At 45.5% G+C, this 27750-nt stretch overlaps 1 protein-coding gene across 1 annotated transcript in view; it reads right to left on the bottom strand.

Annotated features, from left to right (window-relative positions):
* The window catches only part of SHC3 (SHC adaptor protein 3), a 131649-nt gene that overhangs the window by 62129 nt on the left and 41770 nt on the right, over positions 1 to 27750 (bottom strand). Inside the window, exon 2 of the mRNA XM_084796936.1 lies at positions 24074 to 24144. Within this exon, the coding sequence (XP_084653062.1) occupies positions 24074 to 24144 (71 nt within the window). The remainder of the gene's footprint in view (positions 1 to 24073; positions 24145 to 27750) is intronic.

Genomic DNA, 27750 nt, shown 5'->3' with positions numbered 1-27750 from the left:
CCTAAGGATACCCCTGTGAGCTTTCAGAACCCCCCGAGGTCCTCCAATCAACATGCTTTACAGAAAACAAAACATGCTGCCTTGGAATGGCCACAGAATCTGTTCCCAATTCTCACGTGATCACACGTGTGCACAAATCCTCACTTCAACTCGAGATGGTGTCTATTTCTGCTTGAAAGAGAAATGACACACCATTAAAAACAGCAATATTTAGATGTCTGAAATTAGTTACTTTAACTCCAAAGTCTAATTTTAAATGTAGCTATTCTCAATTTCCTTCCTGGCTGTTTTGGTGAGCAGTACCGTCTCGATTTGTTCATTTAGCAATAATCTAGTTCTGTGTGATTCCATTTAATCCCCTTTTGGAACCCAGGTACCTATTTTGCTGTTTTTTAATAATAGAGATTGCTCCTTAGCATTCCACTCAGCACAGACCCATTTTGAGACGCTAATCCTGACCTCAGTGCTCCACTAATATGAAAATGGAACATTTGGCAAACTCAGCGGTCATCTGAAAGCTACCAGAAACAGCCTTGCCAAAAGACTAACCTTCAGGTTTATGATTGCACCAGCTCCTCTATTCAGGCCAGCATCCTCATCAATAGAACACTCTCACAGTTGAATCTTATTCTTGCCAGTGTAGACAGTAAAAATGTTGGGTAATTTCTGCCCTCTTCAGTTTGTATTTAAGTAGGAGGAAGAGCAACAACAAAAATGAAATGCATAGAACAGTAAGTTAAGTCTAAGTTCACACACACACACACACACACACACACACACACCAAGTGGATGACAGCTATTCAGGGGAAAACAGTTCACAGTTCATGCCTCAAGTGCAAATCAATTCTTGGTTAATCACAAATAGAGGCTCTTGTGGTTTTTTAAAAAAAAATGAAAATACTAAATAAATTCAGGAAGAATTGTTTTTAATTGATCTTTGAGTGGAAGGTTGATATGGGAGTAATATATCATAAAAGGAAATACTAATGCAAACAATAGCATCAAAATAAAAATTTAGGCAAGTCAAGAGACAATCATCTCAAAATAAGCAGAAAGGAAAAAAAATCAATATCCCAATAGACAAAGCTAAGACTAGAGATAGGGGCATTTCCAGCAAGAAGTGACAAATGTTTGTGAAAACAAGGCAGGCTTCTTAACTTAATCTCTTTGGTTGTACATGTGCCAGGTCAGCAAGTTCCAGCAAGTAGGACTAGGAGGTGGGTGTCATAGGTGTGGATGACATGAGTGGTCACAGTGGGGACCTAAAATTGGAGAGCAATGGACACATTTGCATTAAAAACTAAAGGGTGAGAAGGAAAAGCCACCACAGAAGAGGTTTGTGACTGTCCCAGTAAAGGAAAAGGCAGGCTTTCCTGGCAGAGCAGAGGATAGGAGATGCTGGACGATTCTGGGACAGGAAGTGTGACTCGCTGCAGAGGTGGACAGCCAATATCCTAATGAAAATGCCCTAAGATTATTTTCAGCTGATTCTAAGTGAAACAAGATAGGATCGTAAAAATGAGGAAGAGCAGGGCAACACTAGGACTTATAGGTGGATACAGGACAGAGGTTAGGGGACGAGGAGGATCGCAGAGGCAAGGTGAGGCTGCTGAGACCGGTGGCAGAGAGTCAGATTCCCGAGGTCCAGGATGAGAGTGTGGGCCCTGGGTGGTGGCACGTGATAAACTCCAAGCCTGAAGTCCAGTGGCAGTGTGGGTGGAGAGCAAGCTGAAAACGCTGGGAAGAGCCTGGGGAGGCTCTGTCCACGGTGCTGACAATGTCCTGTAGCACTCAACGCTGGTCCTCATCAGCCAATGAAACCCGCTTTCACAAACACCTGGCTGAACAGTCTCTCCCTCTGTGCTCCCTTTTCTACATGCTGTGGCAGCTAGATCCACAAGCCAGGGTCACTGAGGCTCTCCCACTGTCCTCTGCCTTCTTGCCCTTTTCCACCGGAATCCTACCAGTGGAGCTTCCTTTTCACTTCCATACAGAAACACAGATATAGACAGAGAGGTCAGAGCTGGTGGCCGAGCCAGGCACACAGCACAGAATATACACACACAGTGCTCATTTTATTTCTGTTGCCGGGTTGGGATTCCCTTACAGAGGCAACTTAAGGGAGAAAGGGTTTCTTTTTGCTCACAGTTCCAGGTTCCAGCCCATCCTAACGGAGCAGTGAAAGCGGCAGAACGTACAGCAGCTTGTCACATCACGTTCACAGCCAAGACAGAGAGCAGTGCCTGCATGCTTACGTACTGCTCGGCTCACACCTCCTACCCTTATACAATGGGGGATGCAAACCGAGGGAATGGTGCCACCCACAGTGGGCTGGGACTTCCCACATCAACATAACCAAGACAACCTCCACAGACATATCCGCAGGCCAAGCTGACTTAGACAATCCCCCATGGAGTCTGTCTCCCAGGTGATTCCAGACCATGTCAAATTGGGAATTAAAACTAACCACCATATATATGGAAAAAGGAGGGGGATGGACTATGAAGTTCTGGCATCTAGTTCTGGCATCTAATTCTGGACCCAGACACCACATATATTCATAACAATTATAATCTGGTTAGTTATGGAATAGGATCCCAAAAGGCACAGTCTCAAAAAAATCATTGGAAAATAGTAGCAGGCCCTCTGAGTCACTGAAGGTGATGGGACTGATAGCTTATTATCACTGCTGCAACCAAATACTTGAGAAGACACAAATTAAGGAGAGAAGAGCTTATTATGGCTCATAATTTGAGGAGGTACAGTCCCTTTAGGGAAGGCATGGTGGACAAGGCCCGAGGCTAGTGGGTCACGTAACCACAGTCACGAAGCAGAGAGTAGATGGAACTGGAGTCTGGTTATAAAACATCAAGGCAGCCCGGAGTGACCTACTTCCTCCTAAAGGCTCCCCCTTCCTCCTAAAGGCTCCCCCTATACATCCTTGTGTGATAGAACCCCCAGCCAGATGAAAGCAGGTGTTAAAAAGCACAAGCCTGTGAGGGGGGGCACTATATATTCAAAACAAAACAATGCTCAGGTGCTGTTGAGAGGTTTTGACGTGACCCTGAACCCCTGGCCCCACTGTAAACATACATCTTTCCAGGCACAGGGACATGCGTGACTACGCCAGTGGCTCCAGACACCTGTGTCAGAGCTGTACAAATCCTCAGCAAGTCAAGGACAGAACCAGAATTGGAACTTAGTTTCCTCAGGCTGGAGATTCAGCAGATAAGTGAGTGTGTGGATCTTGCAGGGGCCCTGGGTTTTCATGAGGCCCATGTCAAGGTGGCTCACAACTGCCCATAACTCCAGCTTCATGGAACCCAATGCCTCTGGCCTCCACAGGTACACACACACACACACACACACACACACACACACACACACACACACACACACACACATACACACACACACACACACACACACACACACACATTGATTAAAAGCAAAATCAATCTTGGAAACAAAACAAAAGGGAAGACCTACCCAAGTTTCCTCTTCCCCAACCCAGGAGAACACAGTAAAGCTGAACACACAAGAGGCAGATGGTGTCACTGACAAACCCCAGCACACCCACAGGCACCTAAAGCACAGTTCCCTGACATCAGAAGCAGTCTCCCCACCCCAGCTTGCATCCTCCAGCACTGGCCCTGCCCAATGAGAATAGCTCATGGGGAAATTCTATGGGCCTGAAGCCATACAAGGCTGTGCTGATCTTGGCAGATGTCAGCACCAAAGAGGCTGAGCTACCAAGCTCCTGGTATCCTCTTGGGGCAGTCTCGGAGAAGTCGGAGCCACTGTGAGGCCAAGTAGCAGAACAGAGGGAAATCCTAGGTCCCCACATCACACACATGACATTTTGGTGGTCCACTTGGCTCATCCAAAGATAGCCTCACTTGCCAACATCTTATCAATTATGAAACAACTACATGCTACCATTATAAACCAGAAGACATTGCAGAGTATGACAGATCAAAGCATCAAATCATAGAAAGACAGCTCTGTAGCTCATGGGTCTTACTGTTTTCACCCCAATGCTAATTATGTTTCTGCTGCTTCAATAAATATCATGACCACAGCAACTTGGGGAGGACATGGCTTATTTTACCTAACAGGTGTCCATCATCATGGATGCCAAGGAAGGAGCTGAAGGTAGAAGTTGGAACAGAAACCATTAAAGAATGCTGTGGTCTGCCTGGCTCCCAGAACCACATTCAGCTAAGTATTTTATATAGCCCAAGGTCACATTCCCAGGGATGGTACAGCCCATAGTGTGCTGGGCCTTCCTACATCAGTTAGCAGTGAAGAAAATGCCCTACAGAGATGCTCCCACAGGACAAGCTGCAGGAGGCAATTCCTTAATTGAGGTTCCCCTTTCCCAAATGTGTCTAATTAACCACCAAGATTAGCCATCACATTTAACAATAAAAGAAAAAACTTTAATATGATAAAATGAGACACAATACAGTCAGCAGAAAGTTATGCACCGAGAAACGTCAGTGGGGGAGGGAACCAGAGAGGATAGAAATCAAGGAGATGCAGGGACCATGTCACAACGAGGGTGGAGGACAAAAAGCCCTGAGAATATTCTGAGGGCACATAGGGTCCACAAATGGCAGGTGTGGACCCAGCCCGGGGCCTGTGGAGGCAGCCAGCATCTGCAAGACAAGAGAGAAGGTACTGATTTATTCTTTATTTACATGCAGCATTGACCAGTCTCCCAACCCATCCTAGGCTGGTGGCATTTTATTTAGGTAACACTGTTAACCTTGTGGAAAGTTCTAGCTCCCTTTTCTGGTCCCACCACAGAGCCTGCCTATCATGCCAGGGTGTTCCCTGGGTGAGGAGAGCTGCAAAGCTCTGTCTGTACATGGCTCCCTCCTCATCTCTGATTCCTCTGTCCATGTTTGTGCGTCTCTCTGTGGACATATAAGGGAAGTGCCACTAGCTGAGTTGGGGAGGAAAAGGACAAGATGCAATCTTAAAGGGAGTGTAAGTGGGAATTCTAGAAAATGTCAAATAAACTTTATAGGAAGCTCACTGGGGAGGGTGGTCTGTGAAGGCAGCTTGGAGTGAGGCAGAGTGAGAGCGGGCAGTGCGTTTTCTCCGTGGTGAGAATCTATACCTGACATCCTGTCTGAGATCTGCACAGGACTTCGTGGAAGAAAGCTGGGAGCAGGGGCTCAGAGAAAGACCGAGTTTCTGCACCAGCTTCCTAGCCTCAAGCCTAAAATTCTCAAGACACAAAGTGTTTTTCCCACCAGGAAAAATAAACTCAAAAGGCCAAAACACAAGGTAGATTCTTCAGTCTTTCTAGAACCACATGATACTGAAGGGGTCAAAGAGAATCTATACCCATCCTCCAGAACTCAGTTTTTCTTGGGTCCTGAAGGTTCTCAGAAGTATGAAAAAGGGAAGACCTTGGGGGAAGCCCCTGACCACCTTGCTCACCTATTCATTTGATGGCCAAGATTACCCCATGACCAGCCTCTCCTGGAGTGAGGAAGCAAACAGTCTAACTCACCCCAGGTCCACAGCAAACAAGAGGGGCAGCCTGGACCAACATCTAGTACCCACTTTGGTTCTTGTCTGGGTACCATAGTGTGCTGAGACTTGACAAGGCAAGCAGTATGCTGAGAATGCACTCAGCAAGCTTCCCCACTCTCCCCAACTCTCAGGGCGATGCTAAACTCCCATGCCTTGTCTTGAAGAGCCATTCTCAAGAGTAAGGAGGTAGCTCAGTTGTTTATGATGCACATAGCCAAGACTTCAATCTGCTGCAGCACATAGAACTGAGTGTGGTGACACATGCCTGCAATGCAGCCCTGAGAGAATGCGGCAGGGGGATCACAAGTTCTACGTCATTCCTGCTACATCGTGAGTTTAAGGACAGCTTGGGATATGGACCTTGTAGAGAAGAGGAGGGAAGTGAAAGAGAGATCCTCTTTCCCTCCCTCTCTCTCCCCTGCCCCGCCTCCCGCCCCCCTCTCTCTCACACACACATACACACACACACACACACACACACACACACACACACACACACACACAGTAAAATAAATGTAAATAAGACATTATTGCTATGATCTTACAGAAGATCATGGGTACAGATTGCTGGTCTGATAACAGCCCCGCCCCCAAACTCAGAGAACAGCCAAGCTCAACAGATAAAGGTGTTTCCTCTTTTGCTGACCCCAGGCAGTGGGTGGGTGCAGCCGCACAAGAACCAAACCCCTGCAAGGCGAAGCTGTCCTGAGCATCCTCAGTCTACCATGTGGTTGAGAGAACATGCACTGTGCAGGTGGGGAGGGAGGCCGACTCACTTGTAATCCCTAAGCTCCCATCCTTCCCAGGATCACCAGGCTGCAGGCCACTGGGTAGCCCAGGGTCTCTTCCCTGACACTGGCTGACCCACAGATCCCTGAGGGTTGAAAACGAAGGTGGGTAGGAACAGAATGGTCTTCTGACAATATGCAAGGCCAGATGTAAACAGCTGGTCTTTATTTTCGAAACAAGTCCTCATCCATCCCTGGCTGGCCTCACATTCTGTATGTAGCTAAGGGTGACTTTGAACTTCTAATCCTTCTACTAGGGATGGAACTCCAGTTGTGTACATTCTTGGTGTGTGCTCTACCAACTGAGCCACAACTCCAGCCCATAAACAACCACCCTCCATTAATTCTCATGTTGAAGAAGGTCTGGTTTCCCCAGATGCCCTGGAACAGAGGCAAAGGAGCATTTGATGAAGCTGACTCAACATGTGTACACATCACACAGACACAGACAGACAGACAGACACAGAGAGAGAGAGAGAGAGAGAGAGAGAGAGAGAGAGAGAGAGAGACAGACAGACAGACAGACACAGAGAGAGAGAGAGAGACAGAGAGAGAGAGAGAGAGACAGAGAGAGAGAGAGAGAGAGAGAGAGAGAGAGAGAGAGAGAGAGAGAGACACAGAGAGAGACAGAGAGAGAGAGAGAGAGAGAGAGAGAGAGAGAGAGAGAGAGAGAGAGAGAGAGAGTGTCCTGGAGAGGCTAAAATGGCTTAGTTCAAACAAAAAAGCAAGGCAAGGAATGGCCAGAGCCCCAAAAAATGCCATGGAGGACATGTGACGGTCACATCAGTGTGGTGCCTCCCACCACAGCTACAGTGAGCACTTCTCGAGGCAGTGTCCAAGTGTGTCAGGTGGTGATATAGGCGCCTCGGGTAGAGTGAATGCTCCATTGTAAGGGGGCCCACTCTGGGCGCCAGCAGTCAGCCTGGGGACCTGAGGGTCATAATAGAACTTGATGCTAGAGATCTTGCCTAATGTGTACAAGGTCATGAATGAATGAATGAATATTTTTAAAAGGAATAAAAGTTACCTGCCATCTCCCCAGAGAGGAAGGCAGGCTCAGGCTCACTGTTCAACATTCTGTATCGCTCTCAGATCACAGCTTTACGAATTAAGGCACATTTAACTATGTTAGAAGAAATTGCCAATTGGCTAATTGAATAAAATTTTCAGTGTGCAAAGATTTTCTTTCAAAAAAGGTTTCCATTTCTTTAAAGTCTATAAGGAGTTGGTAAAAATTGGAAAGAAAGGGCCTTCTACCAAAATACCCAAAGCTGAGTTTTCTAAAGGAAGAGACTTCCGTACTGCCACTCACAAGTCACCTTATTCATTTTCTTTCTTTCTTTCTTTCTTTCTTTATTTTTCTTTAATACGGGGTTTCTCTATGTAGCCTTGGCTGTCCTGGACTCACTTTGTAGACCAGGCTGGCCTCGAACTCACAGCGATCCGCCTGCCTCTGCCTCCCGAGTGCTGGGATTAAAGGCGTGTGCCACCACCACCCGGCCACATCCCATTCATTTTCATTGGTAAGAAGACCCTGAGGCAGAATAGAAGAGGACATAATTAATGTAACATCCGGTCTGCTGGTCTCTTAACCAATTGCTTTCTCTTGACTTTGAGTCATTAGCATGAAGATTTGAAAACATAAGATTTTACTGCGTGCCTCACCTCTGGGTGGCAGGGATTGCAGTTTGTGTCTGAGAATTCTGGGAGGGATTTAGCTCCATGACATCATCAATTCGAGAAGGTCTTACTTAAGTGACAGTGGGACCCATACTGTGTAAGTGGAGAAGGTGACCCAGGCACTGGCGTGCTCACTGCTCTCCATTTCCGATTGTGGCTGTCATACGACCAGCTCCCTAAGTTGCTTGTGTTTTTTATTACTTGTGTATTTTATTACTACAATAGAGGGGGAAAAAAAACTAAGGCATTTCTGTCACAAAGATGAGCTCATGAAGGAAACTCAAGGCCTCAGTTTAAAAAAAAAAACTGGGATTCTAAATCAGCAAAGATGAGTTCAGCATTTTATATAGTGTAAAGACAAATGGACCAACAGTGAATACAGGGAACAGGCAATCTTGCCTGGCAAGATGACAGGCGCAGAAGGGCATTTGTTGCCAAGCCTGGCGGCCGGAAGGAGAGAACTGACTCCTACAAGTTGTCCTCTGACCTCCACATATGTGCGGTGGCATGCACATGTCCCCTAATAAATAAGCATGACTTTAAATTATTTTTGTTTCTAAACTGGCCTTTATTAGTAGAACAAATACAAGGGACATTGTAGACTTATTGGATACTATGCAGTTTCTCTAACCTGCTCTTGTGTCATCTGTGCACCTTCTTCAGGATTTTATACATAGACAAAGACTGTGTTGTTTCTCTTTGTTCCTGTTGGCATGGCTTTTTTCTTTCTTGTCTTATTGCACTGGCTAGAATCTCTCAGTCAGTGGTTAAATAGCTGCAGTGAAATCTGTGTTACTCTACCTCCAGTCCTTAGAGGGAAATGCCGCCCCCCCCAACCCATGTACTGACACCAGTTTGTGGGTGCCCTGCCACTGCACCAAAGTGTTTTTCTCTTCCCAGTGTCTTCAGGTTTTTATTGAGCACCCTTTCTGCTTCTGTGCCTTCATATTATTTTTCCTTTTTCAGTCATTTTCAGTATTGTATAATATATATGTATATATTATAATATACATATATATATTATACCCATTGTAAAGTCCTTGGGAAATACCTTCAGAGTGTGATATTATTTCTAAAGGCATATCTGGATTCCATTTGAAGTTGCTTGTAGGAGTTTTGTGTCTATGTCTGTGAGGTGTTCTGTTCTGCTGTTTTCTTTGACAGACTCTGTGTGGTTTTAGTTTCAGGATAACATTGGAGTCATAAAATGAATTGGAAAGTGTCCCTTCTGTTTGCCGGAACAGATTGTGGAAGCTGGTGCTACCTCTCCTGTAAGTGTTCAGAGCCATCTGGCCTTCGAGTTTTCTCTATGGGGAGGTCTTAGCAGTGAGTTCATTCAATAGATAGAGCCTATATAGGTCACCCGCTCTTCGTTCAGGGAACTTAGACAGTTGTACCTTTCCAGGAATTCATCTAGTCTGTCTAAGTTATCAGGTCTACTGGCACAGCTGCGCTGTTCCTTATCACTCCCTCAGTACACACAGTTCAGTAGACATGGTGTCCTGCTTCATGCCTCATGTGCATTCTGTATTGTCTCTCCTCTCTTCTTTTCTCCTTCCTTTTGTTGTCTTCCCTTCTTTCCTAATTCTCCTCCTTCTATCTCTCCATCCCTTCCTCCCCATTTCTGTATATAGTCTTTAGAGATTCTTCATGCTACATTATTATTATTATTATTATTATTATTATTATTATTATTATTGTTATTGTTATTATTATTTTGATTGTCATCGTCATCATTATTTTATGTGTGTGTATGCTCATGCACGCTCAAGTGTACAAGCACGAGCATGCCATAGCTCAAGTACAAAGGTCACAGGACAACTTTTAGGAATCAGTTCTTTCTTTCTGCTGCGGGAGGCTGAGATCAAACTCAGATTGTCAAGCTTACGCCGCTGTTCCATCTCTCCATTTCTAATGATATTTTTTTAAGGTCACTATTGTTTTCACAAATTTTATGCTTGTTCTGAGTCCACTTTTATCATTTCCAGTGATCCCGGAATGGCATAAAAGACACGGACACCTGGGAAGACCCTGGTAACAAGGGCTGTCAGTCAAGAAGTGAGCCAGCATATGTGGATTCTAAGTTTGACATTTCCGGAAACACTTTTGTCTTTCCTTTTTTTTTTTTTTTTTTTTTTTCTTTAAACAAGGTCTTGCTATCTATCACTCAGGCTGTTGAGCATGTATTCTGTACTGTGTGTGTCTTTCCTCTTCTCTGCTTTCTGTGGCTCCTCCTGCTTCAGGCCCCTGAGCGCTGGGCTCACAGGCATCTGCTATTTCACTCACTGGAGCACTTTTTAGGGTTGCTGTATTCTCCTCTTAACAGATACACAACAGTTATTTTGATATAAATCTTGGCGACAGTAATCCAAAATATTTTTTTTTTCGCTATACATCCATTGCTTCTAAGTGACACAAGGGCATTGTGTCATGCTCGGCAGGATGGGAGGGGGCTTAGGGCTTATGAAAACAAAACAAAATGAAACCCCAAATTTTTAGAGTGGATCCCTAGGGAAGGGGAACAGGTTTGAGAGGTGGACAAAGGAGATGAGAGCAGAACCGTGAGGACTGCTTAGAAGGGAAGTCAGGCCAGGCCAGGTGGAATTCTGCAAGCTAAGAACATTCCCTCTGCATTCTGCGGTGTGTGCTGGGGAGCAGCATGCTTCAGTGTGTTGCTCTGTTAGCAGGAACAGGGAACCGGGGAGATGGGAAGGTTCGGTGGGTAAAAGTACAAGTGTGAGGAGCCAACGTTGGATCCCCAGAACCCCACATAAAACCAGACAGAGTAGTTCATGGCTGCAATTCCTACTCCCCTACCCTGAGATGGGAGATAGAGGGGCAAGAAGCCCGGGAGCTTGCAGGACAGCCAACCTGGTATACGCTGAGGGAACCATCTCCAACAAGGCAGAAGGTGAAGGCGGATATCACAGGCTGTTCCCCAGCCTACATACGCACACCATGACCTGAGCGCACCGGCACTTCACACACATACACACACTTTTTAAAATTAGGAACAAAGGAAACGGAAGGTAAGAGATTAGAAAAGAGAGGGAAACGTCACCAGGAGGAGCTGGAGATCCCTAGCAAGTGGACAAGGCAAGGGCAAGAATGAGCTTAAACAGACCCGAGTTTCTAGCCAGGTTGTGGTGACAACAAAGACTGATAGGAGGGATGGCAGGTTGGCACCATGGTGGTAGTGACAGAAGGAAAGCAACCTCAACATAGTGACAGACTCAGGACTCGGGCATCTCTCTGACACCCCAGCATCACAAACAGCCAGAGGCTTCTGTAACCATAGACCTAGGCTGCAAGTGGAAGCTGAGGTGTGAGGGGTGATTTTTTTTTTTAACTTCAATGTGCTACATGCTATGGTGTATGTATTTAAGGCAATGAGGTTTGTCAACAGATGATATGACAAAAATAAAAATTGGGGGCCAGCGAGGTAGTTCAGAGAGTAAAGAAGCTTGTCACCAAGACTGACTACCCAAGTTCAAGTCCCAAGACCGATGTGGTAGGAGAGAACCTGCTCCAAGTTATCCTCTGACCTCCAAATGTGTGCTATGACATGGATGCGTGCGCGCGCGTGCGCGCGCGCGCACACACACACACACACACACACACACATAAATAAATATTTTTAAAAGAGAAGAAAACATGAGTCTAAGCCAAGCTTGCTGAGACCTTTTCTGCGCTAAGCTAATTAAACGCTTCTTAGGCATCAACTCAGTGGATTTCCAATCCTGCAGAGGAGGCGGTACCATCAGGAGTCCACTGATGTGATGGGGAACCTTGTGAAATACCGAGAACTAAAGCCATGTGCACAGGGTCACCTAACTAAAATGCCCTGAGCCCAGGCTATGGCTATGAACCTACTCAAGAGGCTGCCTCTGAGGAGAATGGAGGGATCCTTCTGGAACCAACTATTTGGGAGATGCTGGAGCCAGAAGTCAGAAAAAGAGCAGTCAGGGAGGTACACCATGACACAAATATGATCATGGCATGAGGATTATAAATACACACCACGCCAGATGGTCCTTACAGGGAGCATGGGAGGCATGCCACGCATCTGCGGTATGGATGCTATTTAAACCAGCTTCACCCACCAAGTTCTCTGTGATCTCTGCTTTTAAAATTCCTGGGCGAGTGGGCTCTGTTGAAAAATAAATAAATAAATGGACTCATTTCCAAAACTGTGGCTTCATGGACAGTCATTGCATTGCATGGTTCTGAAGTTAAAAATGAATTTTCTGAAGAATTAACAAAAATAGTTTTTCATGGAATGTAGACGAATACTTCCCAGAGTGGGTTCCTGAACAAAATTAGCACTTCAAAAGTAAGCTAGAGGCTAGAGTTTGTGTGGTCCATCTCGTCCCTCATGTCATAATCATGTGACTATAATGTAGCCTGAGCTTGAGAATGAGTGCTCTGGACACTGAGGGGGTCTATGAGCGCGGCCTGAGTCCCACACAGAGAACCTACATGCTCTGTGACCCTGCTCTGTCCAGACCGCTTCCATTTGTTTATTCACTTACTTGTTTTATCTGTGCACGGGTGCCTGCGTGCACGTAGGAATGCACATGCCACAGTGCACATGCGGAGATGTGAGAACAGCTTCTCGCTTTCTGTCTCATTATCTTGGGAGCACTCTGCACACCAGACTAGCTTGCCTGCACTTCTAGGAAACTCTCTTGCCTTTGTCTCCTATACGGTTGTAGAAGAGCGGGTATTGCTCACCACCGTGTCCCTGTTTATGTGGGCTCTGGGGATCCGAACTCCACTTGTCAGGCTTGTGAAATGAGTACTCTTGCTCACTGAGACATCTCCTCAAATCCAGGGTCACAAGTCCCATCCTTTGGTGTCTTCAGCAGGAGGAAGATGGAGTCCCTTGGTTCTTCGTCATCATATAGAGCTAAGGCAGAGATTCTCTTGGGAACATCTTGACCCCAACCCATTGCTACTGTTTGCATCTTGAAGTCTGTTGGGATAACCTCCCCACACACATATTGTCATTTAGCTGCATTGGTGGCAGGTTGGTAATGGTCGTGGTCAGGGAAGACACAAAGGAAGGGAATTTGGATTCAGGAATCTCTCCTCTCTCTCTCTTCTCTCTCTCTCTCTCTCTCTCTCTCTCTCTCTCTCTCTCTCTCTCTCTCTCTCTTTCTGTCTCTCTCTCTCTCTTTCTGTCTCTCTCTCTCTCTTTCTCTCTCTCTCTCTCTCTCTCTCTCTCTCTCTCTCTCTCTCCTCTTCTATCCTTCTTTCTTTCCTATCTATTGTTAGGGGATGCAAATGGGGAGAGAGAGGGGGAAAGGAAAAGAAGGGTGGATTTTTTTGTATCTCCTTTTAGACTAAGAGAGCAACAACTCTCAAATATTTTAGATCGGAATGGATTCATGTATGACAGGAAATTTAAAAGTTATGAAGATCTATCCAGATTAACAAATGCTAATTTAAGATGTCAGATTTCTATCTTTGCTAATTGCTCAATATCAAGCTGCTAAAAAGTATAGATAAGTAACAACATATGTTTGACAAGTAAGGAATATTTGATAATCATATCCTGTAATGTGTTCAGAACTCTACTTGCAGTCACACTAGGTACTAATGTAGTTGATTGCAGGAGCAGGCTTCATTTAGCATCCTATATACATTTTTAAAATAAGTGATTAGGAACAAGCAGGTTGTCTAATTAGATATACCTTAGATAGATAGATGGTCCCCAAACACTTCAGAGAGCTGCAGAATGTGACCTTTAAGATGCTTTAATTAAAAAAATAATAATAAGGCTTTTTGTGACAGAGCCACACACCAGCTCCTGGTACCACTTTTATCTCCTCTGAAGAAGATGATGGGCACAGAAGAAGTACCACCTAGAGCTTCAAGGGTGGCAAAGCTGGTCACTGGGCTATAAAGGGCCCTTTACCTCAACTGCTGACCACACGCTGTCCAAACTGTGGACAAGCCGCACACAGGAGAACTGACAGTCCCACTTTGCCTAGACAAGGTAGGACAGTCCTGCTTCACAGGAAAGTCTGTCAAGTCTTCTAGGCCTAGTGGCTGAAGATGGATTCCCCATAGAACACAGAGAAACCTTGGGTAACTGTCTAGGTAGCCAGTAAAAGTCTCTTATCACTTTTATAGATCCAAACGCTGCTTGTTCTGCACTTCCTGCTTACTTAGGTAGCATTTGTCCTACTCAGATCTCTAACGGGGTTGAAGACTAGATAGTTCCAGTTTTGTCAGCTTATCAGTAACAACCAAGGCTTAAGCTGCCCTCTCAGTTATCTTCATGTGTGAAATTCAGGCCACAGCCTCGCTCTCCTAGAGCTGTATGTCTGTCTTACAGTGTACTTCATTAACAGACTTGGGAAAGACACAAAAGCTTAAGTTGTACGGACCTAAGACAGTATTTTTAGGTCTAACAGGGTGTTTTCAAGTTGATAACTATAAGATATGAAGCTGAAAGGACGTGAAAGTTTAAGTGGTGATAAGAAAGCGATTTAAAGTATACAAAAAAATAATAAAATGTTCCAGACAGATACTGGAATATTTTCTCAAATGTTACCAAATACAAATGGACTGAACATTATAATTCTTATCCTGATCATTCTCATAATTGCTCTTATTGTATACAGTTAACTGATGTTAGAGATAAAGCCATTTCTTGGACTAAAAGAGGGGGCGATGTTGGGGTAACCCACACATCTTATATCAGCTGGCTCTGAAAATGTGTCCCTGTGTTCTCAATTGTTAATTGCTGTGGCTGTAGCCAGGCGGGCAAGATATATAAATACTTGTCGATTCTTCGATGCCCAAAAAAGAGAAGGCAGCTGCCCTGGGGGAGGTCACATGGCCCTTCTCCCACTATGCTAATAGATTTTTTTTTTTTTGGTATGAGAAAGAAGTCTGGCATTTGAGAATAAAATAAAGTACTGACCTCTGAAGCTGGGATAGAACCACTAAGAGGAAGTCAGAAAAACAGGCAGGAGACAGAAGAGAGACTGGAAATGGAAGAAAAAAGAGCCACATGGCAGGGACACAGCAGCAGGGAAGTCAGGCTGGCTGAGAAACTGCCCCCAGAAAAACAGGCCAACAGCCTTATACTACGCAGATGTCTCCATGTCTTTATTATTAAACCCCAAGCTGGAGCCCTGAAAGCCCCCCCACAAAATGCTCTGTGCTTGGTTCTCAACTTGGTTCTACCCAGCCTGGTGCCAAGCATTAGGAGGCGGGCCTTACAGAGGGCCTTAGGCCAGTGGGAGCATGTCCTTGAAGGAGAGTGTGGAGTCTTGTTCTTTTCCCTTCTGTCTCTTGCTTCTAGCTCCTGATGTAACTGTTTCTGCAATGTCATGTGCTTTGGCCATAATCAATCAAGTCATGTAGGGGCCTGTCAATCATGGGGTAAAACCTTCAAGACTGTGAGGCAAAATAAATCCTTTCTCTATCTAAGTGAATTACCTCTGGTGTTTTGTTATACTGACATAAAATGTGCATGCCCCAGAACCACTCTCCCCGGGAGAACGTCCACCCATTTCCCCAGCCTAGAATGTGGCATTTCTTTCCCAAGCAGAAAGTACTGTCAGGAGGCACAGATACATTACTAGAATCTCAATAAATAAACAAATGAATCTGCCTTAAGGCAACTCTTGGTATGACTGACTTCATGTCACTGTGACAAATACCTCACAAAAACAGCTTAAGGGAAGAAAGTCTTATTTTGGATCATGGCATCAGGAGATTTCAGCCTATTATAGCAGAGGTGGCCCCGGGGGAAATTCATGGTGTCAGGAGTTATATGTCAGAGTCCCTTCGCATTGCTGCTGCCAACAGAACAGGCCAGAACCAGGAGTGGGTACAACCTTCAAAGTCTAACCAGCTGCTCGGACGGGCTTTACCCTCTCTCTGTATGAACTTGTCCCAGCCAGCTAGTCTTCCTATTTCGGTCTTAGCAGCTCAAGGCCAGGCAGTTTCCAAACACCTATCTCAGTCTAGGGATCCGCCTTCTACCCACACATGCACACTGTAGAACTGTTTGCTCTAGAGGCAGGAGGGAGGCTCCTAAGCTCAGGAAGTAAACAAAACTTACAGGATTCATAAGGCTCCCGACCCCAAGATTATATAAGCAGTCAGGATTTCTGGGGAGAGGAGCTTCCAGTCAGCCAAGCTGCCTGTAAGTTGTATGGGAGCGCCATGACTCAGCTTCCATGGGGCTGCAGCATCATCTCCTAAGAGCCTGCCCTTACCATATCTTGGAATCTATTGGGGACGTGAGGGGAGTGTGCATATCAAAACACATGAACCTGCAGGTCTAATCAAGGTAACACCTCGTGGGTCCTTACTATCTGCCATGGCTGTAGGGGCCATTGCCACGCAGTTGTGTCTTGCCTAACCTTCACAAGTGGGAAGAATCTGGTAGCATACATCACGGTCAAGGGACTGAACACGACACCAGACCAGGGTGAGGCATGCAGGACAGAACCCGGGTCTCTGTGCCCGACGGTTGTTTTTATGTCCTAACATCAAGGCTTAGGGTTGGGTGGGTGCAGGCTATCGTGGTCTCTGGCCGTGACTCACATCCTCACTGGGTACCAATTGGAAAGTCTATGCATAATGTATTAGCACAATCTCGTGCATCCAGTGGGTGTGGTTCAATGAGTGAGCCTGCCCCATCCAACCAGGTTCAAACAATGACCGCCATGCTCTTTGGTGAGACTGGATAAGAAGCTCACCAGTGTTCTCTGTTCCCTCTTCAGAGAAACTGTTTCTAGACTCAACCTAATCAAGGGAAGGGCCCTCTTCCACTTTCCCAAATTAACACCCTTTCACCTTCATGAATGCATATATAGCTCATTGCACTGAACTCTGGGCTCCTGGGGGCCTCTGCTGCAACCCCAGTGCTTGGCACACACTTAGGTGCAAATACCGATAGATGGGAGACCAAGAGGCCAGTGTACCAGTGCCAGCTGAGCTTTATCAAAAGACAGAGCATGCACATACACAGAACATGGAAACAGTAAGCTCTCCATGCCTCCTCTTTCCCTGGGGGAGGCTGTGAGACACCCAGCCTGGAAGTGTGTTTTAGAACAAGCACGTTGAGAATGAGCAGGTAGGGCTCAAATCCAGAGACAGCTATTCTGAGCTGCCTGAGTGTACGGGGGCAGAGAGGGCCGATTCACACTGGTACACTCTCTCTCCCTCCCTCCCTCCCTCTCTCTCTCTCTCTCTCTCTCTCTCTCTCTCTCTCTCTCTCTCTCTCTCTCTCTCTCTCCTCATTCTGAGACTTGCACAGCTTCAGAGAAGCTGTAAAAATAGACTCGCTCCTTTCTCTGGCTCAGCTAACTGAAAGCAACATGGGGGCTGTTTGTTTTGTAGTGAAAAGGCAAATGTGGGATGTAAGAATTGACTAGTCCACTCGTAAGGGTGAAATGCTGATGTGACTCCTCAGTTCTAAGGAGGCAGGTGGACAGGGGTCACCTTCATCTGCAGCATCGTGATGGGTGTCTAAGTACGGAGCAGAACATGCTCTGTGTGATGGGTGTGAAGGCGAGAGTCCCTCGTATTACCTCACCTGGTGTTTCTCAAAGGAGAAAGTCATCCTAACCCAGTTAAGGTCACCATGCCTTCAGGGATGTAAAGTCCCTGAAGTAATTCCTGCACACTTAATAGAGTGGGTGTCATGCACCTCCTGGAGAAAATAATTACCAAGTAACCTGTATAAAAGGTGTTCATGGGACCACACAATCTCCAAGACCCCCACAAGCCCAGGCCTTACCTGCTTGTCTTTCTTTCCGCCATCTTCCTCTCACAAACAAACCTACTCCTGGTATAAGAGTGAGGCTCGAGGGAAGCAAATGCACTGCAAACAACACAGATTTCTTGTTAGTAAATGTACCCGTTCTTAAAACACACCACACTGTTTTGGTCCCAGATGAATCTGAGTTGATGCTCACGTGACACAAACAGTGAGATGGAGGTGGCAGGTGGCAGAGAATATGATGATGGGGCGCCCCCTCAGGTCAGGATGGCTACTGTGCAGCCCGCCCTGCTCCTGCCTCCCAGGTGTGAGGTGACGGGGGTGGGGCATGGAATGTGGGGTGAGGATGCTGAGACTCACAGATCTGAAAGCAATGGACTCAAAGCGTTACCTGGAGTTAGAGAATGTGAGGACCCAATGGCCGTGTTTTCCAGGTGAAATCTTGGAAGATGGAGCAGAGGCACCATGCTAGGGTCTGGTCAAGCAGGTCCTCCTTCAGCTGGATAGGCATTGTCCCCATGGAGCCAGATGTGGAGAGACCACACCCACACAGGGGCAGGTTTGAGGAGACCACACACACACACACACACACACACACAGGGGCAGGTTTGAGGAGACCACACACACACACACACACACACACACACACACACAGGGGCAGGTTTGAGGAGACCACACACACATACACACACACACACACACACACACACACACACACACACACACACACACACAGTAGGTATGCTGAGGCACTGCTCATAAAGGGGTGGGTAGAAAAGGCCACACCCCAGCACACACATAGAACTGACATTCTCAAGAACACCATTCAGGCCTCTGCTCCCTTTTCATATGGCCAGGCCTTAATTGCTCTTTGATCAAGTTCAAAGTCTGTACTTAGCAATGATGTATCTCTTTCAGATGGACCCCATGTGTTCACACCCCTACCTTCTAAGTGAAGCCCCTTGCATGAAAAGCCTGAAATGTCCCGTCTTGTCACCATAGCCACCTGTGTGCCTGTGGGTTGCACCACTGTGTGTTTTTGGTGCCGCACCCAAAACCGCACTGTACATTATCCGCCCCCCCCCCTGGAGCATCTCTGAGAACCCATCCAGTACCCTGAACAAGGACAGAGAGAAAAGGAAGAAAGACACTTTCCTCTCATGGTTAGTACTAGAGCAGAGAGTCTCAGAATCTTCCTGTTCAGAAGCAGAGGGCGGAACAGCCACAAAGCCCATGTGAGGTGTGCTGATGGCCACAGGCAAGGCCTCGGATCTCACAGGGGTCTGTGGGCCTATTTAAAGAAGAGATGCAAAGAACCTAAACTACATCAAATTGTCTCCCTCCCCCAAGTTTAGAGATGTAAGCCAGGGTTGGATCCTGAACAACATCTTATCAATCACCAGCAATCCATGCAGCACTCCAGCGAGCCACACTTGGGTGAGGGCACAAGTCCACAGGACCCAGAGAGGAAGCTAACTGGACAGTTAACAGATTCATCCTAGCATTGCAAACAGTTGAATCATTTGTGACCAGAAACCCATGTGTGAGCTCTGTGATTATTTTTCTTTCTTTCTTTCTTTTTTTGTTTTGTTTTGGTTTGGTTTTTTTGTTTTTTTGTTTTTTTGGTTTTTTTTTTGTTTTTAGAGACAAGGTTTCTCTGTGTAGCCTTGGCTATCCTGGACTCCCTTTGTAGACCAGGCTGGCCTCGAACTCACAGTGATCCGCCTGCCTCTGCCTCCCGAGTACTGGGATTAAATATGTGTGCCACCACGCCTGGATTCTGTGATTATTCTTAAGGAGAGAGAGACTGTATCATAGCTATGACCAAACACCTAACTGGAAACAATTTTAGGAGGACAGGGTTTGTTTGGGTTTACAGGTTAAGAATGGGTACCGTCTACTGTGGTGAAAGTGGCACTGCGGCAGGAGTGTGCACTTAGCTGGTCACCCTGCGTCCACAGTAGCGAAGAGAGAGATGAGTGATGACGCTCAACCCGATTCCTTCCTCATTCAGTCTGGGAGTAGAGCCAGCCACACTCAGGGTTACGTCTCCCCAGCTCAGTTAAACCTATCTGGAAACATTCTTGTTGATTCCTGCAGAGATGTGTTTTCATGGTGACTCTAAGTCTCATCGATTTGGCGATGAAAATGAACCATCACATCCTGGCTATGTGTGAAGAAAGAGGAGAGAGAAAAGGGGTCCTTGCTTCTGGCACGTGACCGCTCCTCCATCTGTTGTCCTGTGCTGCTTCCGGCTTTGGGGCCTGACCAGATGTTCTTGCAACCTTGTGAAGCTAAGGTGTGATTTCTGGTTGATAGCTGAAGCTGACCATCGGTATTAAGGGCCTTTGTGACTCGCTGGAGGAGGGGCCACCTCACTGAGAACTCTAGATTTTACTTGTATAGTTTAGATATTCACAGCTTTCTACTATCCAAAAACCTGACCTTGGCGGCGGTGGGGGGGGGGGACGGGGGGGGGGTGGAGGGCAGCTTTTGGTGACAGAGTTTAACACAACAGTGACCAAGAGTGACCAAGGTCATTTCTTGCCCCCTCACAGAGCTCAGCCAGCAGGGCTACTCCGAGAAGACTCAAAGCCATGCTATGCACAGACGCCACAGCTCCTTCCCAGGAGTCCTTACAAGAAGAGGGCAGCCCCACCCCCACCCCCGGCCCAGCAAACACTGCTGTTCAGTTCCAGTAGTGCAGATGAGGGGACCACAGCTGTGACATCAGCCTTGAGGCCAAGACCAGGGTCCCACCTTTGTGGTCACAGTGGCCATTGAGGAAACCCAACAGTCTTGCACAGATAAGGGTCTCTGATGGGCCTCTCCTTTAGAGGGGCTACAGAGCAGGGGTGTACAGAAGGATGGCCATCGCCTTGCTAAGCTAACTTGGAAAACTTAGAACAATGAAGTTTCACTGTCCCCCACCACAGCGGGGTTTCTGTGTTACCTTTGACACTGCAAAGTACACTTCCCATCCACAAATGTGGGAGGCGGAGCACATAGGCCCTCCTCCAAAACTGTGCTGGACAACATCCTTTTGGGGAGGGCAGAGGACTTGCACTCTCTGAGCCTGCTGGGAAGGAGCCCCATGGGAAAGTTTCCTCTGTAGAGCTTTCCACAAACTTCCACAAGCACTGAGGCTCTTAGCTCACACAGGGTCCTAGAGGAAGCCATACCTGCTACATCTTGATGTATCTCATACTGTGGATGCTCTCTTAAAGTCCTGTGTCCATCATGATGAATAAAATCTTGGCAATAAGACCAACAGGAGCCCCTGTGACCAGACCTTGTCCTGTAAAATCTATAAACATTATTCTGGTCCCCTTCTTACTGTGTGTTCAAATCCAGACCAAGCTCAGTATTTCAGGTAAAACTTGGCCTGGCAGAGCTGGGCCCTGCAGCCAGGCCATCTCCTCAGTACCGTGGGCAGTGATTGGAGTGAACAAGTCACCATTCCTCCTAAACCAAGGTACCAGAAGTATAAAATCCTTGACAGCCACTGAGCCACTAAGTCTAAAAGCAATTAAACTTACATTTTTAAAGTTATATTTTAGCTGGAAAACAGCTAAAAGTCATTTTTAGCTGAAAATCCATGCCAATTATTGTTGAGAAATAAATACACTCAGTTGTCATGAACAGAATGAAACTAAACCTACTTTGATAAAGCCATGTGACAGCACTGCTGGTTCTCCCCCGAATAATATATGGGTAAAAAAATTTTAAGTTATATTTTAAAATATAGTAAACAGATACATAGAGGTTATTTGATTACAAAATGGGCTTAATTAAATATCATGGCTGAAATTATTTTGGAAATAAGTTCACGTATGTGTGTATAATCTGGCCATGCTGAGTTTCCCTGCAACCTTCCCTGAATAGCCATATGAATTTAATTAGAGAGGCACACACGGTTAGCATATAGTCAGTAGTAAGACCTTAAAAGCGCCACACTGGAGGGAGAGAGTGAAGGAAAAAGGAGGAGAAAGTGACATAATTCTATTCCTATTAAAAACATTGTGTGAGTGTGTGTGTGTGTGTTTAGGGTTTTTTGTTTTGGTTTGTTTTGGTTTTGGTTTTTGGTTTCTCTATGTAGCCTTGGCTGTCCTGGACTCACTTTGTAGACCAGGCTGGCCTTGAACTCACAGTGATCCACCTGCCTCTGCCTCCCAAGTGCTGGGATTAAAGGCGTGCACCACCACTGCCCGGCCAAAAACATTTTTTTTTTTAAGTCCCACACTGTGCTGAATCTACAAGGCATGGCAGAGAATTCCTCTGGAAGAAAACAGCTTCTTTTTAGTTAGTGTCCATGTGTCAAACTACTTTTGCGTGAGTGCACTCCGGGAACTAACTTCAATAAGAAATAAGTCACACGACAGAGGGATAACACAGGGATAGAGAGCATCTCAAAGATAAACAACGTACCCTCAAAAGTCTAACGAAACCCAAAGCAATGTCGCCGTACCCAGAATGCACCACCACCTTTTCCGAGTCCACAATTGATATATTCCACTTGCCCTAGCTAACTGAATGAAGTATTTTCCCACGGTGGCATGGGACTGGAGAAAGGCACGCAGCCTCCATACCCACCTGCTTTCTTCTACAGTATGAGTGCTTCTGGGCACTTGGATTCTACCCACCGGTCCCCAAGAAGAAAATCCTCACCCAAGGGAAAACCATAATTTACTTGTGCCCCTCAACCTGCTCCCCTCACTGCCGCCCCAGAGGAGCAGGGTGGTGGTCCCTGCAGTCCTGAGCACAGTGAAGGGATGGGTGACCAAGGAAACAGACTTTTCCTTTAGAAGCTCTCACTTCAGAACATAATTCCTCTGTCCCTTCACGAACTGGGTGGGGATGGGATGCTTCGGTTTAGATCCCTCACGTTGCCATGCCCCCTCCAACTGGCTTGAGTTGCTTTAGGGAGAAGAGACACGTCAAGGCTTTGGGTGAGGAGAAAGTGGCATTACTACAGGACAAAGTGCAGAGGTGTGGACACGGCAGCTAATGACCACACAAGACGACTTAAACCTTCAGGTGTGGTCTCCTCACTCAGCGACGGCACAACACAGTCATGTGGAGGAAGTAATCAAAGTATCATCTTCTGAGGAAGTTGTTTGATCAGTTCCATAACTGTCAATGCAACGGGGAACCTCGGCCACAGGAGTGCTGCTGTGACACAGCCTCTGTGATCCGCCTCTGCAACATGACCGGAATCGGTGTGTGTGTGTGTGTGTGTGTGTGTGTGTGTGTGTGTGTGTGTGTGTGTGTGTGTTTGTGTGTGTGTTTTAAAGCTTGACTCTATTAGAAACTATATTTAGCTGTAATATTTCATTGAAAAGTGTTTCAGCCCTGGCTCATGAGAAGTTTGGAATGTAGGAAACACATATAAGATATTCTAAATTATGTCATTTGTAGGAAAAATATATGGAACCAGAGATCACTGCGTTAAGTGAAATAAGCCAGAGTAAGAGAAGTGTGTGTGTGTGTGTGTGTGTGTGTGTGTGTGTGTGTGTGTTGAAAGTGGAAGGGGGACTATGCCAGGGAAGGAAGCAAGTGGAATAAGAAAGGGCAAATGGAAGAAAACAAAAATCACATTTTTCTCATTTGTAGAATAAGAATTTAAATATATGCAATATTTAAAGTAGAAAGCGCATTTAGGCAGAGAAGGGGACAAGAGTAAAGGGGAAGAGGGACAAAAGAGAGTGACAGGAGGTGAACATAAATTAACATCCATGTTTGAAATACAGTATTTTTATACTAAAATATTAATGAAAATATGATGTCATAATGAAGCCCAATATTTTGTATACTACTTAAAATATTAATTGAAAATTAACTATTTTAAAAAGTCAATCTCCTAAATGCTCTTCTCTCATGGATATTTCCACCTCAAATCCTGTGGGATTTGTTCTCTCTGTGCAGTTTAGAAATTCACTATCGATATCTTGGTCTTTGTTTTTCAGAAAGAAGGTAGTTTGATATTTTAATATTGACCTTTCATTAGTGGTTCCTACATTAGGGAAGCAAACACAAACACACTTAATTATTTTTAAACTTAATTATTACTATGTTTCCAGCTTAATTATACAAAGATCCCAGAAGAGTGGGTACCTGTCATCTTGCTCCTTAAGAGAGACATAGCTCTCCACACATGGGCAGGTACATCTACATATTAACACAGTCTGAGTCTTGACTCTATCACCAGGGTCAGGCTTTCTTCTAGAAATTACTAGGATATGAACTTTTGAGATCTTTCCTTTCAGAGCTAAAGTCACAGGAGTCCACTCTCAGGAAAGCTTACCTGGTAATCTGAGTTCTTGTACTGAAGTCAAGAGACCTCATTGAGCGCAGAACTTCAATGCATCCCAAGTACTGTAAGAGGAAGAAAGAGATCATGAGCCCTGGGAACTGAGAGCAATAGAAAAGTCCTAATGATGGGGGAGGAGCAATATACATTTCTTACATCATACTGTACCTTTAAGTCCAATGGGAATGGGGCTGGTGAGGTGGCTTGGTGGTTAAGTGTGTCTGCTGCCAAGCCTCCTACCCAGAGTCTAATCCCTGGGACCCTCATGGTTGAAGGAAATATAGCTCCTACTACAAGCTGCCATCTGACTTCCAAATGCACACTGCTACGCTCTCCCTCACTCTCTCTGTCTCTCTGTCTTTGTCTATCTGTCTGTCTCTGTCTCTCACTCTCTGTCTGCCTCTCTTTCTCTCTCTCTCTCTCTCTCTCTCTCTCTCTCTCTCTCTCTCTCTCTCTCTCTCTCTCTCTCTCATCCACACCCAGGGGAGTGATAAATATTTTTTAATGTAAAAAATATTTAAATTTTAGGTATAATTGTGTCTCTAGTAAAACCCTAAACCCTATACCTAAATTTTCATCTATTAGAAAACATCTTAAGTGTCCAGATTGACAGAACCCTTGACTTTTATAAAAACCTGTTCATATTACCATTTTCTTTAAATGTATATTTTCCAAAGCTTTTATTGAAGTATGCCTTATACACTGTAAGATGTAGAAATCATAAATGTTTACATTAGTATTATTAAAACATATTTTTAATGGGATTGCCTCCCTCAACTCCAACATCATGTTCCTGGGTCTGCAGAAAATTTCTAAAGTTTCTTGCATTTTTTAAAAAGGAACATGGGCCAGGCATGGTGGCACATGCCTTTAATTCCAGCACTTGGGAGGTAGAGGCAGACAGATTGATATGAGTTTAAGGTCAGCCTGGTCTACAAAGTGAGTCCATGACAGCCAAGGCTACACAGAGAAACCCTGTCTCAATAAATAAATAAATAAATAAATAAATAAATAAATAAATAAGGAACATGGCTACTATATAACCAGCACTTTCACTAACATTAATCTTCTATCTTAGTTAGGTTTCCACTACTGTGACAAAACACCCTGACTAAAAGCAGCTTGGGGAGGAAAGGCCTTACTTCGTCCGACAGTTCCGCATCACAGTCCATCACTGAGGAAAGTCAGGGCAGGAACTCAAACACTGCAGGAACCTGGAGCCAAGAGTTTACTTAGAGGCCACAGAGAAGGCTGCTTACTGGCTTGTTCCTAATGGCTTGCTCAGCTTTCTTATCTACCCTAGGACCACCCAGAATGGGCTGGGCCCTCACTCTCCAATCACTAATTACGAAAATATCCTACACATCTGCCTATAAGTCAGTTTTCTGTAAGCATTTTCTCAACTTGGAGTTACATAAAATTAATCAGGACACCTTCATTTTTCAGTAAATATATTTGTGGGCTAACGAGTAAACTATAGGGCACTTTAGTTATCAGAAAGCCTTCTTTACTGTTAATCAGAAGCTGGTGTGTAAATTTGATCAGCCTCACCTGTGAGCATGTGCAGGCAGCAGGCATTGTGACTATGGTCATGAACAGGATGCAGTGCTAGTACTGCAAGCCTTGGGATTGGTAGAAGACACAGACGCCTTTAGCTTTAGACTGAATGAGCCTGACCGTGTGGTACAGAAAGGAGTTTGTTTGCATTATGCAGAAAACCCAAACTTGGGCCTGGCTTTGTCATCTATTGTTATATAACTTTATGTAACACTTGACCCACTTCTCAACACTGGAAGTCTCTGCACCTACAGATGTGACTGTTCCTCCCTCCACTGCACCAACATCAATGCCAAGGTTACAGAATGTCACCAGCTGGACCATCTGAATCATGTGAGTCCTAAGGCCAATGCCAGAATTGTATTCTGTTAGACCACCAGTGCAGAAGTGTCATTTGGTCTCTATGGAAACCCTAACTCTCAGGGTTGGGGAGATGGTTGGGGAGATTAAAGTGATTGCCTTCTAAGTACAAGAACCTGAGTTTGGTCCCCCAGACCCACATAAAACAAGCCACGCATGGCAGCACATACGTTTATTCCCAGTTCTGAGAAGGTGGAGACACGAGGACCCCTGTGGCTTGCTGGCCAGATAGCATAGCTGAATTTGTGAGCTTTGGGTTCAATGAGAGACCCTCTCTCAAAAAACTGAGGTAGAGAGTGATACCCCAAATCAACCTACACACACACACCTGCAGACACAGGCAAACACACAGGAATCAGTATACACAATGTACACACACATCTGTGCATACACTTCCACACACACTCATAATTCTCCTCCATGAGTAAAAAGCATGCTGACTCCCTAGATTGTTAATACAGTTGACTTCCCTAAAACCTATTAGCATCGTCATTTTATTCAGATGTATGTTTTCAAAGCACTGCAGAATTATAAAACTACAGAATCTAATGTCGCTCCTGTGACCAGCAGGCCAAATGTTACACACTTATGGGACAACCACCCTTATCAAAGTCACCACAGGTACCACAGCACGTCGCAGAGCTATGTGAACCCCGTGCCCAATGTCAAGCAGTTAAACGAACACTGTTCCCTACCCAGAGCTATGATAGATGCCAAGCTCACTGGTGTCCTGAGGCTGTGGGAACACCACCACTGCCATTATGTGACATTAATATCAACATAGGTATTACAGTCCAACATAGCGTAAGTGTGAGAATGTCACAGAAAACATCGCATCAGAAATAGAACTGTCACCACTAACTAGGACGGGAAGCACAGCTAGTCCAGTCCGGAGACTGAGACAGGAGGATCACAGCTCAAAGCCTACCCGGTCAACACAGTGAGTGCAAGGCCAGCCTGTGTAACTTAGTGCAAGCCTGTCTCAAAAGAATAAATAAAAGGGGGCTGGAGTTGTGCCTCAGGCACAGAACACTTGCCTAGCATATATGAGGACCTAGGTTCAAGCTCCAATACCATAAAATTAATTAATAATTAGTTAATGACATGTTTGATGCTAGAGACAGACTGTGGTGTTGAGATTTTCTCAAAGGAAATATGAAGAAATATTCATTCACGAATGTGTGGTACTAATAGTTCATCTTAGGAGAAAGAGATTAAGGGAGAAACACCCTAAACGCTTGTGGACAACATCATGTAGAGTGTCAAAAGATGAACACATTCCGGCTAAGGGCTGGGGCTTGGTAAAGATGAGCACTTTTATCACTGCTGTTCAGCACAGAGATGGAAATCCCAGCCAGGACAATCAGCAAGTCAAAGAAGTAAAACGCATTAGAGTGAAAAGCGAAAAAAAAATCAAACTGTCATTGTCTGCACTCGCACATGCACACACACACACACACACAGAGCCACACACACACTCACACACACCCTCTCACACACACTCACACACACAGTCACACACACACTCACACACACAGTCACACACACACATACTCACACACACAGTCACACACACACACTCACACACACAGTCACACACACACATACTCACACACACAGTCACACACACACACTCTCACACACAGCCACACACACTCACACACACACACACACACACACACACACAGTCACACACACCTAGTAGAATAATAAAGAATAGTTAGAGTGATAACAAATTCAGCAAAACAGCAGGA

This window comes from Acomys minous, assembly GCF_964271855.1.
Source record: "Acomys minous genome assembly, chromosome: 9".
In the NCBI taxonomy this organism is placed as follows: domain Eukaryota; kingdom Metazoa; phylum Chordata; class Mammalia; order Rodentia; family Muridae; genus Acomys; species Acomys minous.
This window is presented reverse-complemented; position numbering and strand designations above follow the sequence as displayed.